The 19,183-nt window shown below is 39.5% G+C and overlaps 1 protein-coding gene across 2 annotated transcripts in view; it reads left to right on the top strand.

Moving 5' to 3' along the window:
* ABCA1 (ATP binding cassette subfamily A member 1) overlaps positions 1–14,946 on the top strand; it is a 147,297-nt gene extending 132,351 nt beyond the window's left edge. For both annotated transcript variants that reach the window (XM_063649774.1, XM_054500659.2), the window contains exons 40-50: positions 1,354–1,477; positions 2,565–2,694; positions 2,959–3,079; positions 3,861–3,923; positions 4,836–4,942; positions 7,292–7,433; positions 7,805–7,939; positions 8,893–8,996; positions 9,571–9,663; positions 10,323–10,566; positions 11,508–14,946. In XM_063649774.1, coding sequence (XP_063505844.1) covers positions 1,354–1,477; positions 2,565–2,694; positions 2,959–3,079; positions 3,861–3,923; positions 4,836–4,942; positions 7,292–7,433; positions 7,805–7,939; positions 8,893–8,996; positions 9,571–9,663; positions 10,323–10,566; positions 11,508–11,648 — 1,404 coding nt within the window. In that variant the 3' untranslated portion in view covers positions 11,649–14,946. The remainder of the gene's footprint in view (positions 1–1,353; positions 1,478–2,564; positions 2,695–2,958; positions 3,080–3,860; positions 3,924–4,835; positions 4,943–7,291; positions 7,434–7,804; positions 7,940–8,892; positions 8,997–9,570; positions 9,664–10,322; positions 10,567–11,507) is intronic.
* Positions 14,947–19,183: the final 4,237 nt, after the last annotated feature.

The following is a 19,183-nucleotide window of genomic DNA, read 5'->3' as shown; positions in this document are numbered from 1 at the left end:
TACATTTTGCTGGTCAAGCCTTTCAGTTTCTTTTGACAGTTTTTTTTTTTTACTTCTTTCTTTTTTCAATGTTGCTCTTACCAAGAGTAAGCTCCTCTGCCATCCACTTTACACACGAGAGCTGGGCGACGCCATTCAATCCCAAGGCTTTTACCATCGCCTCTCTTGGTGTTTTTATTGTCATCTCTAAGATCTGTGCCTTTAGCCTTGATCATAACCTTGAACTCTAATCTCAAATTCTCACTTGCATAGTGGATTGTTCCATTTAGATAGTATATAGATACCCAACCTGGACATGTCCTAGTTTTCTTTCCCCTTGGAACTTAATGCTTTTCTTGCCATCCCTGTCATACTCAGTGGCACTACCATCCACTCGGTCGCCCAAGCTGGCTCTTAGAGTTATCCTAGATGCTTGCTTTGCTGTTGCATATTTCCCACATTCAACTGGTTATGTTGTCAGTTCTTCCAGGTATGGACCTCTAAAATAAGGCTTCCTCTCCATTCCGGTTGTCATTGCCTTTGTCCAAACACAGCACACAAGGCCTTTTACAGTTGCACAACTCTTCCTGTCCATACCCACCACACCCTTTCCCAGCTGTAAGCTTCAGATGAGTTGTCTCCAACCACCATGCTCCTGTAGGCCTGGCTTGAAATGCCCTTCTTCTGTCACAGGGTCTGGTAGTATATCCCTTGCCCTTCAAGATTTAGCTAAAATGTGAAGCTTTCCTTACCTGCTGGGAGGTGTTCTCTCTTTTCTCTGTGCTCTCAGAGTCCTCAGTCCATGCCTCCAGTACAACGCACATCCACTTACGTGGTAATTTCCTGTTTACATACTTTTCCTACTCGGAGTGGAATCTGTTTCTTACTAACTTTTGCCTCTCCCATGACCTAGCACAGTGCACCCAGCGTATAGCCCCTTACTCAGTTGGTAGATATTTGGCCACTGTTGCCTTGTGGGATCATATTTGAAAAGAATTTCTAAAATTCTGACAAAATCCTGAAAGTCAAATATTGACCCAGACATGAGCAATTTGCTTTTAAAATGCTAAGGGATTTTTAATGGATTTGCTTCTAATTAAATCTAGCCTGTTTCTAAGCTTTATTCATTATTTCTCCATACTCAGAGCATTTCTCCAGATTTTCTAAAGAATAGAATTTTATTGCTACATATCATCAGCTATGCCTGCTGCTATTTAATTGGTATCTGAATTAAAAGGTCGGGTTTGTCCCTAGAGAATCAAATTTTTTCTTCACTCCCGTATTTCAGAATTTGATACATTTTTAGGATAAACCATGAATGACATCCGTTTCTTCTCCCTCACCCTCCCTTCCCTCCCATTTTTTTTTTTTTAGAAGCTGAATAATATCAATGATATCCTGAAGTCCGTGTTCTTGATCTTCCCACATTTTTGCCTGGGACGAGGGCTCATTGACATGGTGAAAAACCAGGCAATGGCTGATGCCCTGGAAAGGTTTGGTGAGTGAAGCAGTGGCTGTAGGATGCTTTAATGGAGATGGCACTCTGCATAGGCCTTGGTACCCTGAACTTTGTTTTGGAAAGAAGCAGGTGACTAAGCACAGGATGTTCCCCCACCCCCATGCCCAGTGACAGGGCTCATGCCAACACAGCTGGTTGTGGCATGGGTTTTGTGACACAACCCTTTGTCTGTGTCTCTGATAGCATTGAGAAAAGTGAAAGGGCAGTTTTGAAGGTAAGGAAAATAGTGGCATTTGCTTTGATCCACTGGCTCATGCCACTGTCTGGGTTGGTTAGAAGCACTGGAAAAGTCAAACCACAACTTTGAGAATTAGATGGTCAGGGAATCAGAAGGAAAGATGCAAACTTTGGCTCTATTAGGCAAGTCATGTGCCTGCAGATGAGGTCATATATTATCTTTTACACAGTCTATAAAATGATAATGTATTACATCTTTTTCTACCTTTAGAATGGTTAAAAGTATTTCTCCTGTAGCCATATGATTATTATTCATCCATTGGATAATATAGTCAAATGGGCCATGTTATTTACTGGACATAGAAGAGGGGCTTTTTTCCAACTTGGGGTACAAGGGAGATATGTAAGGAATTTAAGGAATGGTTACATGGAACTAGATTTAATTGAATCTAGTGATTTAATTGATTCACTAGGATATGTGCTACTGAAAGGGGCATCTGCTTAAAGTGCTATCTGATATTTCTTATTACTAAAACTTAGAATTTATTAAAAATACTGACTGTAAAAATTACTTGGGTTGTTTGCCTTTTTAAAAGGATTTTTGGCATGTCTCATTAAAAAAAGAAATACTAGATATCTTCAGTGAAGTTACAAATCGAATACACATTGGCTCTGAAATTCTGATAGACACTGGGTTACAAAAAGTTTTTCCAAATCAGACTTGGAAAGTGATCACTCCCTTGTTAGTCTTTTCTCCTTGTCATGGGTGATAGCCATTGGTGTTTATTGGAAGATCGGTGAATTTTAAGGAACATAGGCCCAAATTTGAGGAAGGGCCATGGGTTTTGATCCCTCCATTCTGACCGGATCTCTGCATTGTGTCTACTAGGGGAGAATCGCTTTGTGTCACCATTATCTTGGGACTTGGTGGGACGAAACCTCTTTGCCATGGCCGTGGAAGGGGTGGTGTTCTTCCTCATTACTGTTCTGATCCAGTACAGATTCTTCATCAGGCCCAGGTGAGCTTTTTCTTAGAACCCGTAGAGCACCTGGTTGAGGGTCACAGAGGAGGCGCACAGGGAAACACTCACCAATGGGGATTGGATTGAACTGAACTCAAAATATGTGATAAAACTGATTTTCCTGATGTGGGCATCCCGCAGCCGCCTCCCTGCCCATCCTGGAAACTGTGGCGAGTAGGTTTTATAATACTCCGTTAGAGACTGAATCTTTGTCCTGAAAAATAGTTTAAAAGGTTCATTTTTCTTATTTTTTCCCCCAAGACCTGTAAATGCAAAGCTCCCTCCTCTGAATGATGAAGATGAAGATGTGAGGCGGGAAAGACAGAGAATTCTTGATGGTGGAGGCCAGAATGACATCTTAGAAATCAAGGAGTTGACGAAGGTGAGAGAGTACAGGTTACAATAGCTCATCTTCAGTTTTTTTCAGCTTTATGTGCTATAACCCAGCAGTTTGCTGACTTGCTTAATAAAAGGGCATGTGTTCCCAAAATGTACATCTATACCAAGGTTCTGTCAATTTTATTTTAAAAACACCATGGAGACTGCTTAAAGAATTCTTACTGAGAATTCTTTTGTAATATGAATTCCCATTCTCGAATATATTGGTTTTATATGCTTACATTTATGTGTTAGTTATTAAAACATACTAATATTGTATATCTAGTCAAAACTGAGGTAGGGAGAATAAATGGTTGATTTTGGGTTTCATAGTCCAAAAAGCTGATATACTGCCAGTGCTTAAGAGGGTCTGTATCAGCCCTCTAGATGCCAGCATCTCCAAATTTTACTTTTTTGTAATCTGTACAGTATTTGCAATATTTTTATTACAAATTTCTACTCTGTGGAATTTAATTTTTAAAATACCTGCAATACATATATATGTTGAATAAATGAAAAATTATGTAGATAATAATGAATGATATGGTTCTAAAAAGACAGGTTAAAAAGTAAGTTCACTTTTATTTTGAGCTTCAGAATCATTCAGAAGCCAGTCGCCACAAATGCAGACCAAGGCTCTTAACACATCAAATATGCCTATGGCTTAGGCTTATTGACAAGTCTTATGTTGCAGTGTATGTGGTTTATAGTCCTGCCTTCCACAGTTGCTTGGGAGAGCTGTGAGTCACTGAGGCTCATGAATGTTTACATTTTGTTTGTTGCAGATATATAGAAGGAAGCGGAAGCCTGCTGTTGACAGGATTTGCGTGGGCATTCCTCCTGGTGAGGTAAAGACACTTTTGTCTATATTGTGTTTGTCCCTATTAATTCAGACTATTTCTACCCAGTCAAGCAACGATGCTCGTTAAGGGGTAAAAGTGGATTTTAAGGGCATCTGTATTTATGCCAGGATGGAGCAATTAGTCATCGAGAAGAAAGGGACCCTGTATGTCAAGAGAATGATTTTAGAGAATCCAATGCAATTTAAGAAAAAGCATGGGGCCGGGTGCAGTGATTCACACCAGTAATCCCAGCACTTTGGGAGGCCGAGCTGGGCAGATCACGAGGTCAGGAGATTGAGACCATCCTGGCCAACATGGTGAAACCCCATCTCTACTATAAATACAAAAATTAGCTGGGCATAGTAGTGTGTTCCTGTAGTCCCAGCTACTCGGGAGGCTGAGGCAGGAGAATCGCTTGAATCTAGGAGGGGGAGGTTGCAGTGAGCCGAGATTGCGCTGCTGCACTCCAGCCTGGTGACAGAGTGAGACTCGTCTCAACAACAAAAACAGAAAAAGCATGCACATCTAAAACATGCTTTTGTGATCCATTTGGGATGGTGATGACATTCAAATAGATTATTAAAAATAGATTTTCTCCTTTCTGGTTTCCGTTTGTGTTCTTTTATGCCCTTTTGCCAGAGTAGGTGGTGCAATTGGCTAGCTGGCTTTCATTACTGTTTTTCACACATTAACGTTGGCCTCAACCTGACAACTCAAATAATATTTATAAATACAGCCACACTTAAAATGGTCCCATTATGAAATACCTATTTAAATATCTATACGATGTGTTAAAACCAAGAAAATATTTGATTCTTCTCTGATATTTAAGAATGAAGGTTTGAGGTGTTACATGTTAGGGGCATTTATATTCATGTTTTTAGAGTTTGCTTATACAACTTAATCTTTCCTTTTCAGTGCTTTGGGCTCCTGGGAGTTAACGGGGCTGGAAAATCATCAACTTTCAAGATGTTAACAGGAGATACCACTGTTACCAGAGGAGATGCTTTCCTTAACAAAAATAGGTGAGAAAAGAAGTGGCCTGTTGCTGCAAAGACTTTGTTTTTAATTTATTTAAAGAAATAGATTGTTATTTTTGATTACAGTGGTATTTTTAGAGTTCATAAAAATGTTGAAATATAGTAAAGGGTAAAGAAGCACATAAAATCATCCATGATTTCAATATCTAGAGATAATCACAATTTACATTTCCTTTCAGTCTCATTCTCTTCTTTTAACAGCTTTATTCAGGTATAATTTACATACAATATAATTTGCTTGTTTTTTAAGAGTATAATTCAGTGATTTTTGGTAAATTGAGAGTTTTGCAAGCATCACCACAATCCAGTTTTAGAACTTTTCCATCACCCCACATCTGTCTTATATACACATATAAATGTGCCATACAATTGAGATCATACTGTATGTAGAGTTTAAAATTAGTTTTTATTGTTAATGAGTGTATTATGAATATTTCCCAATGGGTTACATTTCCTAAGATGTGGAATTTTACATTGCTACATAAAATTCCCCTATGTACATGTACCTATAATTTATTTAATAAATTCCTTATAAATGTTGGACATACATTAGTTTCCATTTTTCACTATGTAAATATGTCCCTGTATACATCTTTTATTATTTCCTCAGGAACAATTCCTACAAAGTAAATTGCCCTCTCTAAAGAGCATACAAATGGACAGAGCCATCATTAGGCCATTTTCTGAGACTGCACAGGTCACAAAGCAATCTGATCTTTGGGAATACAGCTATATTTTATAGGCTTCTTAGATAATGTTACTCTAAGTACTTTAAATGTGTGGGGCTTCTCTGGGCTTTTTTTTTTTTGAGACGGAGTTTTGCTCTTACTGCCCAGGATGGAGTACAATGGCGTGATCTTGGCTCACTGCAACCTCCGCCTCCCAGGTTCAAGCGATTCTCCTGCCTCAGCCTCCCGAGTAGCTGAGATTACAGGTGCCTGCCACAATGCCCAGCTAATTTTTTTGTATTTTCAGTAGAGATGGGGTTTCACCATGTTGGCCAGACTGGTCTTGAGCTCCTGACCTCAGGTGATCCACCTGCCTCAGCCTCCCAAAGTTCTGGGATTACAGGCGTGAGCCACTGCGCCCGGCTTCTCTGGACTTATTATGTGGAGAGATAGTACAAGGCAGTGGCTTTCAAAGTTTTCTGACCATGACCCTTGTGGGAAATACATTTTATATCTCAACCTAGTATGTACACACAGACATGTAGACACATGTATAACCTAAAGTTTCATAAAACAGTACCTACTGTTACTAATTGTAGTGCACTCTGCTTTTTCTTATTCTACTTTATACTGCGTCATTAAAAAAGTGCTGGTCATGACCCACTAAATTTATTTCCCAACCCGCTAATGCACAATGACTCACAATTTGAACATACTGGACAGGGGGATAGCCAATAAAATTGAAAAGAGCAAGGACATTAATGTATTCATGATCTCCTCTCGTGTCTCTTACATTTTTCAGTAGCAATGTAAAGGAGTCCTAAGAGAACAGACATTCTGGGAACAGCAGGCCTAGCGCTGCACAACTGCTTTCCTAGGCTTGCTCCTAGTACCAAGCTCCTGATGCATATAGCAGTGGCAGTAATAACCGGCCCATAGTAAGGTTTGTCACAGGGACTGGTTGTAAGAACTGATTTGGTTGGTATAGCTGTGAGGGCCTGGCACGGTGTCCATGTGTGCCTCAATCCTAATTCTGAAAAAGGCTGACCCTGGGGGTGCTAATTAGATACACAGAGAGGAATGAATGCTGCCAAAAGGCCAAGTTCATGGCAATGGCGCTGTGGCTGAGGTGCAGTCATCAGTCTGGAATGTGGACACTGAACTTCTCTCACATCTGATTCTTCACTTGACTGGCTTCATAGAACCCAAAAGCCACCCCACCACCACATAAATTGTGTCTCTAGGTTCTGTGTTGCTCACACCCAAAATTTCTGGGCCTTCTCACTTGGTGCATATGAATGGTGCATATGAGTGAAGTCTAGGATGGGGCCTTAGCGTTAAAGCCCTGGGGTAGTGTGACTGAGATTGTTGTAAAGAATGTGCAGTGGTTGGCATGACCGCAGAAATTCTGAAATGGGACTGCACCTGCAGACTGAAGTGTTCAGAGAGCCAGGGAGGTGCAAGGACTGGGCAGGGCAGAGGCAGGAACCCTGCCTGCCAGGAAGAGCTAGCATCCTGGGGCAGAAAGGCTGTGCTTTCAAGTAGCAGCAGATGTATTGGTATCTTTGTAATGGAGAAGCATACTTTATAGGAACATTAGGCCAGATTGTCTGACCAGAGTATCTCTACCTGCTTAAAATCTAAGTAGTTTTCTTGTCCTTTGCAGTATCTTATCTAACATCCATGAAGTACATCAGAACATGGGCTACTGCCCTCAGTTTGATGCCATCACAGAGCTGCTGACTGGGAGAGAACATGTGGAGTTCTTTGCCCTTTTGAGAGGAGTCCCAGAGAAAGAAGTCAGCAAGGTACTGTGGGCACCTGAAAGCCAGCCTGTCTCCTTTGGCATCCTGACAATATATACCTTATGGCTTTTCCACACACATTGACTTCAGGCTGTTTTTCCTCATGAATGCAGCAGCATGAAATGCTGGTTCTTTGTATCTGCTTTCAGGGTGGAAACCTGTAATGTTGGTGGGGTGGGGCTGGGTGGGCAGAGAGGGAGTGCTGCTCCCACCACACGAGTCCCTTCTCCCTGCTTTGGCTCCTCACCAGTTGTCAGGTTATGATTATAGAATCTAGTCCTACTCAGTGGAAGAACTTTCATACATGTATGTGTAGGACAGCATGATAAAATTCCCAAGCCAGACCAAAGGCAAGGTGCTTTTTACCACTGTAGGTTGGTGAGTGGGCGATTCGGAAACTGGGCCTCGTGAAGTGTGGAGAAAAATATGCTGGTAACTATAGTGGAGGCAACAAGCGCAAGCTCTCTACAGCCATGGCTTTGATCGGCGGGCCTCCTGTGGTGTTTCTGGTGAGTGTAACTGTGGATGGAAAACTGTTGTTCTGGCCTGAGTGGAAAACATGACTTTTCAAAAGTCCTATATGTCCAGGGCTGTTGTATGATTGGCTTGTCTCCCCCCAGGGACAGCAGAGCAACCTTGGAGAAGCAGAGGGAAGCTTCTCCCTTGGCACACACTGGGGTGGCTGTACCATGCCTGCAGATGCTCCCAAATAGAGGCACTCCAAGCACTTTGTTTCTTAGTGTGATTGAGGCTGGATATGTGATTTGATCTTTCTCTGGAACATTCTTTCTAATCATCTTTGTGTTCATTCCCTGAAAATGGAGAGTGTGGACACAGCTTTAAAATCCTCAAGGTAGTAACTAGGTCATAGTTCCTTACACACAGATAGATGAAAAACAGATCAGACTGGGCAGTGGCCCTTGACCCTTTTTCTTCTGTAGATAAGAGCATTGATGTTATTACGGGAAGAAGCCTTTGAGGCTTTTATGTATTCCACATGGGTCTGGAATTTGTTTCTGTAAGGCTAACAATTGCAATATACTAGGGTAATCTGAGTGAGCTGGAATAAAAAAGAAAAAAGAAAAAAAGGAATTTCACCCCAATCTTATACTGACTTCAGTGGAGGTTTCAGACAAAAAGTTGTTTTAGTATATACTTATCAGTCATGAAAAGATAATACAACTAAATGGCCTTTTTCCTTCCCTATTTATTTGGAGAAATTTAATTATATAAAAAAGTACTCAGAATATTTGAGTTTCCTGCATCAATAAGACATTTATAATAATGACCTTGTTTACAAATGAATTTGAAACTTACTCTAATTCTTTGGTCCATCAAGAAATAACTAGAATGGTAAGTTAAAATTTAAGCTGTTTCAAAGATGCTTCTGCATTTAAAAACAAATTTATCTTTGATTTTTTTTTTCCCCCAGTAAATAAGACTTATTTTATTCTAATTACAGGATGAACCCACCACAGGCATGGATCCCAAAGCCCGGCGGTTCTTGTGGAATTGTGCCCTAAGTGTTGTCAAGGAGGGGAGATCAGTAGTGCTTACATCTCATAGGTCCGTAGTAAAGTCTTCGCTTCCTCACTGTGGGATGTTCTAACTTTCCAAGTAGAATATGTGATCATTTTGTAAAAATTAGAAAATACAGAAAAGCAAAGAGTAAAGCAATTATTACGTGAAATTATACGACTTGGAGACAACTACTATCTTCACTGGGCTGTTTATGTTTGCAGAATTTTCCTATGCAAATCTGTGTATGTGTGTGTGTGTGTGTGTTTATGTGTATTCTTAAAAAAAATGCAAGCCCAGTATAAATACTGCTCTTTTTCACTTAATATATTGTAAACATTATTCCAAGTCATTGCATTTAGGTGTCATTTCTTATGGCTGGATAGTATTCCATTAGGATATACTCTCATTTAACTATTCCCCTTTTTGTAGACATTTGGATTATTTCCAACTTGTTCACAATTGTAAACACCACTACACTGAACAGCATCATCCCTATATCCACATGTACTTGTAACAGAATACAATTCCCTAGGAAGCTGGAATGCTGGAAGTCATGGTGATGTTCTTATGGTTATAGAGAATCTCTCTAAAACTAAAACCTCTTTCTGTTTTACCACAGTATGGAAGAATGTGAAGCTCTTTGCACTAGGATGGCAATCATGGTCAATGGAAGGTTCAGGTGCCTTGGCAGTGTCCAGCATCTAAAAAATAGGTAACAAAGATAATTTCTTTGGGATAGTGCCTAGTGAGAAGGCTTTTGCTATTTATTCTTTTGTGAGTATATAAATGGTGGCTCTAAAATAAAGGGAAATAAAACTGAGCAGAACGGTATAGTGGAAAGAATGAGGGCTTTGAAGTCAGAACTGCATACAAATTCTGTCTTTACCATTTACTGGTGCTGTGACTCTTGGGCAAGTTACTTAACTACTGTAAGAATCAGTTTCCCTGGAAGATCTACCTCCTAGCTTTGGGCTATAGATGAAATGAAAAACATTTACATGTGCCAGTACATGTAAAGCGCAAGCTTTGGAGTCAAACACAAATGGGTTTGCATCCTGGCCTTACCAATTATGAGCTCTGAGCCATGGGCAAGTGACTAACTCCCTGGGCCTCAGTTTCTCTGTAACATCTGTCAGACTTCATGGGTCCAGGTGAGGATTAAAGGAGATCATGTATTTACAGCACATGGCATGGTGCTTCACATAAAATAAGTATTTAGTAAATGATAACTGGTTCCTTCTCTCAGAAATTTATTTCTGGGCCTGCCAGGGGCCGCCCTTTTTCATGGCACAAGTTGGGTTCCCAGGGTTCAGTATTCTTTTAAATAGTTTTCTGGAGATCCTCCATTTGGGTATTTTTTCCTGCTTTCAGGTTTGGAGATGGTTATACAATAGTTGTACGAATAGCAGGGTCCAACCCGGACCTGAAACCTGTCCAGGATTTCTTTGGACTTGCCTTTCCTGGAAGTGTTCTAAAAGAGAAACACCGGAACATGCTACAATACCAGCTTCCATCTTCGTTATCTTCTCTGGCCAGGATATTCAGCATCCTCTCCCAGAGCAAAAAGCGACTCCACATAGAAGACTACTCTGTTTCTCAGACAACACTTGACCAAGTAAGCTTTGAGTGTCAAAACAGATTTACTTCTCAGGGTGTGGATTCCTGCCCCCACACTCCTGCCCACAGGTCCAAGAGCAGTTTGTATCTTGAATTGGTGCTTGAATTCCTGATCTACTATTACTAGCTATGCTTTTTACTAAACCTCTCTGAACCTGAAAAGGGAGATGATGCCTATGTACTCTATAGGATTATTGTGAGAATTTACTGTAATAATAACCATAAAAACTACCATTTAGTGAGCACCTACCATGGGCCAGGCATTTTACTTGGTGCCTAATCCTATTTAAATGAGATTAAAAAGTACCAAAAAGGTCCTGACACTTAATAATTACTCAGTAAATATTTTCTTCCCTCTTCCCTTTAATCAAGACTGTATGTGCCAAAGTAAATGGATGACTGAGCAGTTGGTGATGTGGGGGTGGGGGGCGATATAGAAAGTCAATTTTTGGCCGGGCGTGGTTGGCTCATGCCTGTAATCCCAGCACTTTGGGAGGCTGAGGTGCGGGCAGATCATGAGGTCAGGAGATCAAGATCATCCTGGCCAACAGGGTGAAACCCCGTCTCTACTAAAAATACAAAAGTTAGCTGGGCATGGTGGTGCGCACTTGTAGTCCCAGCTACTTGTGAGGCTGAGGCAGGAGAATTGCTTGAACCCAGGAGGTGAAGGTTGCAGTGAGCCAAGGTCTCGCCACTGCACTCCAACCTGGGGACAGAGCAAGACTCCATTTCAAGGGGGAAAAAAAAGTCTATTTTTAAGTTGTTATTGCTTTTTTCAAGTATTCTTCCCTCCTTCACACACAGTTTTCTAGTTAATCCATTTATGCAATTCTGTATGCTCCTACTTGACCTAATTTCAACATCTGGAAAAACAGAACTAGAATAAAGAATGAGCAAGTTGAGTGGTATTTATAAAGGTCCATCTTAATCTTTTAACAGGTATTTGTGAACTTTGCCAAGGACCAAAGTGATGATGACCACTTAAAGGACCTCTCATTACACAAAAACCAGACAGTAGTGGATGTTGCAGTTCTCACATCTTTTCTACAGGATGAGAAAGTGAAAGAAAGCTATGTATGAAGAATCCTGTTCATACGGGGTGGCTGAAAGTAAAGAGGAACTAGACTTTCCGTTGCACCATGTGAAGTGTTGCGGAGAAAAGAGCCAGAAGTTGATGTGGGAAGAAGTAAACTGGATACTGTACTGATACTATTCAATGCAATGCAGTTCAATGCAATGAAAACAAAATTCCATTACAGGGGCAGTGCCTTTGTAGCCTATGTCTTGTATGGCTCTCAAGTGAAAGACTTGAATTTAGTTTTTTACCTATACCTATGTGAAACTGTATTATGTAACCCAATGGACATATGGGTTCGAACTCACTTTTTTTTTGTTCCTGTGTATTCTCACTGGGGTTGCAACAATAATTCATCAAGTAATCATGGCCAGTGATTATTGATCAAAATCAAAAGGCATGCACATCCTCATTCACTAAGCCATGCCATGCCAGGAGACTGGTTTCCCGGTGACACATCCATTGCTGGCAATGAGTGTGCCAGAATTATTAGTGCCAAGTTTTTCAGAAAGTTTGAAGCACCATGGTGTGTCATGCTCACTTTTGTGAAAGCTGCTCTGCTCAGAGTCTATCAACATCATTGAATATCAGTTGACAAAATGGTGCCATGTGTGGCTCACATCCTGCTTTGATTCCCTCTGATAAGCTGTTCTGGTGGCAGTAACAGGCAACAAAAATGTGGGTGCCTCTAGGCACAGGAAACTTGGTTCCATTGTTATATTGTCCTGTGCTTCGAGCCATGGGTCTATAGGGTCATCCTTATGAGACTCTTAAATATACTTAGATCCTGGTTAAGAGGCAAAGAATCAACAGCCAAACTAATGGGGCTGCAAGCTGCTGAAGCCAGGGCATGGGATTAAAGAGATTGTGCGTTCAAACCTAGGGAAGCCTGTGGCCATTTGTCCTTACTAACATGGTACACTGCATCTCAAGATGTTTATCTGACACAAGTGTATTATTTCTGGCTTTTTAAATTAATCTAGAAAATGAAAAGATGGAGTTGTATTTTGACAAAAATCTTTGTACTTTTTAATGTTATTTGGAATTTTAAGTTCTATCAGTGACTTCTGAATCCTTAGAATGGCCTCTTTGTAGAACCCTGTGGTACAGAGGAGTATGGCCACTGCCCCACTATTTTTATTTTCTTATGTAAGTTTGCATATCAGTCATGACTAGTGCCTAGAAAGGAATGTGATGGTCAAGATCTCATGACATTATATTTGAGTTTCTTTCAGATCATTTAGGATACTCTTAATCTTAATTCATCAATCAAGTATTTTTTTGAGTGTATGCTGTAGCTGAAAGAGTATGTATGTATGTATAAGGGTAGAGAGGAATTAAGTCTCAGTACACTTCCTATGCCATGTTATTCAGCTCACTGGTTTACAAATATAGGTTGTCTTGTGGTTGTAGGAGCCCACTGTAACAATACTGGGCAGCTTTTTTTTTTTTTAATTGCAACAATGCAAAAGCCAAGAAAGTATAAGGGTCACAAGTCTAAACAATGAATTCTTCAACAGGGAAAACAGCTAGCTTGAAAACTTGCTGAAAAACACAACTTGTGTTTATGGCATTTAGTACCTTCAAATAATTGGCTTTGCAGATATTGGATACCCCATTAAATCTGACAATCTCAAATTTTTCTTCTCTTCAATCACTAGTCAAGAAAAATATAAAAACAACAAATGCTTCCATATGGAGCATTTTTCAGAGTTTTCTAACCCAGTCTTATTTTTCTAGTCAGTAAACATTTTTAAAAATACTATTTCACTAATACTTACTGTTAACTGTCTTGAGAGAAAAGAAAAATATGAGAGAACTATTGTTTGGTGAAGTTCAAGTGATCTTTCAATATCACTACTAACTTCTTCCACTTTTTCCAAAATTTGAATATTAACTCTAAAGGTGTAAGACTTCAGATTTCAAATTAATCTTTCTATATTTTTTAAATTTACAGAATATTATATAACCTACTGCTGAAAAAGAAAAAAATGATTGTTTTAGAAGTTAAAGTCAATATTGATTTTAAATATAAGTAATGAAGGCATATTTCCAATAACTAGTGATATGGCATCGTTGCATTTTACAGTATCCTCAAAAATATAGAATTTATAGAATAATTTCTCCTCGTTTAATATTTTTCAAAATCAAAGTTATGTTGGTTTTCTCATTTTACTAAAATCATATTCTAATTCTTCATTATAGTAAATCTGTGAGCAACTCCTTACTTCAGTTTCTCTGACTTCAAGGCCATATTTTAAAAAATCAAAACGCACTGTGAACTGTTTTGAAGAAAACAACATTTTAATACAGATTGAAAGGATCTCTTCTGAAGCTAGAAACAATCTATAGTTATACATCTTCATTAATACTGTGTTACCTTTTAAAATAGTAATCTTTTACATTTTCCTGTGTAAACCTAATTGTGGTAGAAATTTTTACCAACTCTATACTCAATCAAGCAAAATTTCTGTATATTCCCTGTGGAATGTAACTGTGTGAGCTTCAGAAATTCTCAAAATACGTGTTCAAAAATTTCTGCTTTTGCATCTTTTGGACACCTCAGAAAACTTATTAACAACTGTGAATATGAGAAATACAGAAGAAAATAATAAGCCCTCTATACATAAATGCCCAGCACAATTCATTGTTAAAAAACAGCCAAACCTCACACTACTGTATTTCATTATATGTACTGAAAGCAAATGCTTTGTGACTATTAAATGTTGCACATCATTCATTCACTGTATAGTAATCATTGACTAAAGCCATTTGTCTGTGTTTTCTTCTTGTGGTTGTATATATCAGGTAAAATGTTTTCCAAAGAGCCATGTGTCATGTAATCCTGAACCACTTTGATATTCAGACATTAATTTGTACCCTTGTTATTATCTACTAGTAATAATGTAATACTGTAGAAATATTGCTCTAATTCTTTTCAAAATTGTTGCATCCCCCTTAGAATGTTTCTGTTTCCATAATAGAAATAGGTATGCTATTATCCCTTCTTATACCCTAAGATGAAGCTGTTTTTGTGCTCTTTGTTCATCATTGGCCCTCATTCCAAGCACTTTACGCTGTCTGTAATGGGATCTATTTTTGCACTGGAATATCTGAGAATTGCAAAACTAGACAAAAGTTTCACAACAGATTTCTAAGTTAAATCATTTTCATTAAAAGGAAAAAAGAAAAAAAATTTTTGTATGTCAATAACTTTATATGAAGTATTAAAATGCATATTTCTATGTTGTAATATAATGAGTCACAAAATAAAGCTGTGACAGTTCTGTTGGTCTACAGAAATTTACTTTTGTGCATTTGTGGCACCACCTACTGTTGAAGGGTTATAAAGCCATTAGAAAAGTAGAGGGGAAGTGATTTGGATCAAAAGGAAAAACTTTAGAAAAGATTCAAATGTTCCCTTAATCATAAAAGAGAACTGAGGGGACTATTTGAAAATAAAAGATTGTTTTGTATTTTCATGTTGGTTAAGATACTGAGTAACTGGTATTAAGTGTTAGAGGTTTTTAGATAAATATTCTGCTTAATGATTATGAAGCTGCACTGAGATTTCTGAAAATGCTCTGTAGCTGAGCTTATTTAATAAATGTTCACTTGGTATAGGGGAAGCTACAAAGGCAGCCTTCAGTGCCCTTTTGTTTATTCAACCAAAAATATAAGGACACAATATAGCAGTTATACTGGCAAGGTGCTGGGGGTAGTGGCAATGGTGAGCAGGAAGGCGAAGTAGATGTGGAAACAGAAATGATACTAATATCGGTGATTCCTTCCTTTTTTCCTGTAATAAGTGCTGTGCAGACAACATATGAGCAGTGCTGATAAATGTAAATGTATTTTTCATAGCTCATTAAGAATCAGTTTCAGAAAAAGATGTCTGCTTATTTTGCTACTTGAAGAATCCCTGTCAAACAATCCTTTTGAGGCAGTACAAGAGGCTGTCTCTATTTGTGACCTCGGGAATGGCTGTGACAAAGTGTTGTGAGCAGTCCTTTTTCTGTGGCACAGATCTGAACTTTGTGTGCAGAAAAATCTTGGCTTGAAGTGAGCCAAGATGCCCCCTGAGCATCAGCATCACAACTTCATCCTCCTATCTTGAAGTTCATGTTATAGTGACTTTAATGAAATCATAGAACACTGTTTCTTCGTGAACAATGACAAGGGAGAGGAAAAAACTTTACTGAAAAATAAAAAGGCAGGTAATTTAGATGAAAATATGTTACCCGTGAGTTTTTGTTTTTGCTTTTTGTTTTTGTTTTTGAGAAACAGAATCTCGCTTTGTCATCCAGGCTGGAGTGCAGTGGCATGATCTTGGCTCATTGCAACCTCCGCCTCCCGGGTTCAAGCGATTCTCCTCAGCTTCCCAAGTAGCTGGGACTACAGGCATGCGCCACCACGCCCAGCTAATTTTTGTATTTTTAGTAGAGATGGGGTTTCACTATATGTTGGCCAGGCTGGTCTCAAACTCCTGACCTCAGGTGATCCGTCCGCCTTGGGCTCCCAAAGTGCTGGGATTACAGGCGTGAGCCACTTCGCCTGGCCCTACCCATGAGTCTTGACTAAAACATTCTTCTATCTGTAGAAAAGCCCAAAAGAACTTTTCCAGATTCAAAAAACTTGACACTTTGTAATGGTAATGTCTACATTAAGTACAAAAAAAAAAAAAAAAACCACTTCGCTTCAGTTTTCAAGTGTTTACTGTGTTGTCATGCACTTCATTTAATTCTCAACACCTGCCCTATAAGGTAAAAAGTACCATTTTACATATGAGTAAATTACAGCTCAGTGGATAAGAAACTCGTCCAAAGGTACAGGTTCAGTCAAGTGGCAGAGGGTTCTTTTTGTTGAAGTTAGGTATCAGTTAAAATCGACCTTGTAAAATCACATCAGCATCAATATACATTAATTTAACAAATATTTATTGAACTTTACTGTATGCCAGATACTTCTCTAGGTAATGGGGGCACAATGTAGAAGAAAATAGAATTCCTGCTCTAATGAATTTATATTTCAGTGGTGAAAGATGATGTGTGGACAAACACATCTAATATATTTTGACAGCAAGGGTGCTAAGAAGAAAATAAGACATGGTAATTGGATAACAATGGAGAGAAGTCAGAGATGGCCTTTTCTGAGGTGTGACATGCTCAGAACCGAATAAAAAGAGCAGGAGCAACCTTTCAAGGTGGGTGCGAAGGATATTCCTGGAAGAGAGAATAAGTGTTGCAAAAGCCCCAGTGGGAAAAAGCTTGGCAAGCTGAGGTGGTAAAAGAGCTATCTGTACTATGTCTCTTGTACTGAGTTAGCAAGGAGAAGAGTGGCAGGGGGTGGAACTGGAGAGAGAGCAGGGACCACATCTCACAGGATCTTGCCAGCCTTTTTAAGGTATTTGGATTTTACTGTTAGTGAAACAAGGAGCCACTGGAGAGTTTTAAACAGTAGTGGTGTGACCTACTCTGTTTCAGAAAGAACACTGGCTAATATGGGAAGAAAGGACAGTAGGAAGACTAATAGATAATGGTGGATTGGACTAAGATGGTAGCAACAGATAGGGAGCTATGGTAACGTTCAGTATCCACTTTGGAGATAGATCCAGCGGGACTTGCTGACAGACTGCATGTAAGGGCCGAGGGAAAGAGCTACCAAGGTGACTTCTAGTTTGTGACCTGAACTAGGTAGATGGTTGTGTTAAAAATGCAGTTGGTATTTCAGTCTGAAGCTCAGGGTCAATGATGCAAAATAAGATAAATGTGTGCAAGTTGGCCGGGCGTGGTGGCGCACGCCTATAATCACAGCACTTTGGGAGGCCGAGGTGGGTGGATCACCTGAGGTCAGGAGTTTGCGACCAGCCTAACATGTTGAAACCCTGTCTCTAATAAATACAAAAAAATTAGCTGGGCATGGTGGTGCATGCCTGTAATCCAAGCTACTTGGGAGGCTGAGACAAGAGAATCGCTTGTACCTGGGAGGCGGAGGTTTCAGTGAGCTGAGATCGCACCATTGCACTCCAGCCTGGGCAACAAGAGTGAAACTCCATCTAAAAAAATATGTGCAAGTTATTGGTACGTATATATTTAAGCCTCGGGACTGAATGAGATTACCTAGAGAGAATGAAGATAGGGAACATTCTTGAGCCTGAGATCCTATAACATTTAGAAGAGAAGCTAGCCAGGGAAATTGAGAGGGACTGGACAGCGAGAAAGAGGAAAATCTGAAGAGTATAATGCCATATGTTGAAGCTCAGAAAATTGTTGTTTCAGGAAGGCAGAAGTTGTCAATTATATCCAACATTGGTGAGAAGATGAGTAAGGAATGTAAATGGGTAAAGGCAGGAATGGCTATTGAATTTGATAAGACAGAGGTCCTTGGTGACCTTCATAAGAGTCATTTCAGCATGACAAGGATGCAGACCTAACTGGAATAGATTCTCAGGGAAGAATGAGAGGCAAGGAAGGGGAGACTGCAAATATACACAAATCTATATTTTTGCTTTGAAGGGAAACAGAAAACAGGACAACAGCTGGTTTACAGAACTTTTATTTGGACTCTTTCCTTGTCTGTTAATAATATAGGCTGCACCTGGGCATCATCGTGCCCTTCCTTTTTGACTTTGCTGTTTTGCTTTTAATCCTACAGGCATTTCTTCTGGCAGGAGCCTTGTACACACTCTGGGTGGTTCATGACCACTACGGACTTGCCCTTTCAAGGTAGAAGCCTATGATTCAACAACTTCCATTTCTTCCAATCAACTATTATAAAACTCATTTTGTCTAATGCCTATACTCCTTTACCTTAGGATCCTGGGCCAACTATCTGTCACTAAAGAAAACAAACCATTTCCTCCTCCTGGGGCAATGTGCTTCTTTCAAGAAGGTGCTTAGAGAATAGACATTCTAGGTGACAGCAGTTATGAAAGAGGTCTCTCTAATGAACCTAACACTTCTTCCAACATACTCCAGGTTCGCACTCCTTTGAAGACAGAAAGTAGTACAACTTCAGTTGCCACACTAGTCAGGTTCATAGGATTTACTCAGTAGGTTAAGAGCTGGTGCTGAGAATGAAGTCTAGAGTTTGAGTCTACAAGTGGCATTTGCTTATCCTTTGGGAGTTCTGTGGCAGGGGGTGGAGCCGAATCAGATTGGTTGCATATCTGTTTCTCTTCCTGGAAATACAATTCAAATACCTTCATAGTCTGTGACAGCAACTTATAACCAACAGGCAATGGTATTATTTTTATTTATTGATGGCACTCCCCCATAGCCAGAACTTCTGCTGAATCATTCATCGTGTCTTCCAGGAATACTTTACAAATGGAGTAGTGAGGCACCTCCAATAACAGTTATGTAATCTGTTAACAGTGGCTCAAAATGAGATGTGAAGGAATGATGTACTTCTTTGTTCAAACTCACACATCTCATATGTTAATTCAGTCAACAAGTACTTAGGGCTTATCACATGCCAGGCACAGGTAATATGACAATAATGAAAACAAAAACCCTTGCTGTCATAGAATTTGGTTTCT

The sequence above is a fragment of the Pongo pygmaeus genome, chromosome 13 (genome assembly GCF_028885625.2).
Source record: "Pongo pygmaeus isolate AG05252 chromosome 13, NHGRI_mPonPyg2-v2.0_pri, whole genome shotgun sequence".
Taxonomy (NCBI): Eukaryota; Metazoa; Chordata; class Mammalia; order Primates; family Hominidae; genus Pongo; species Pongo pygmaeus.
The sequence above is the reverse complement of the archived record's forward strand: the minus strand, read 5'-3'. Positions and strand labels throughout refer to the sequence as shown.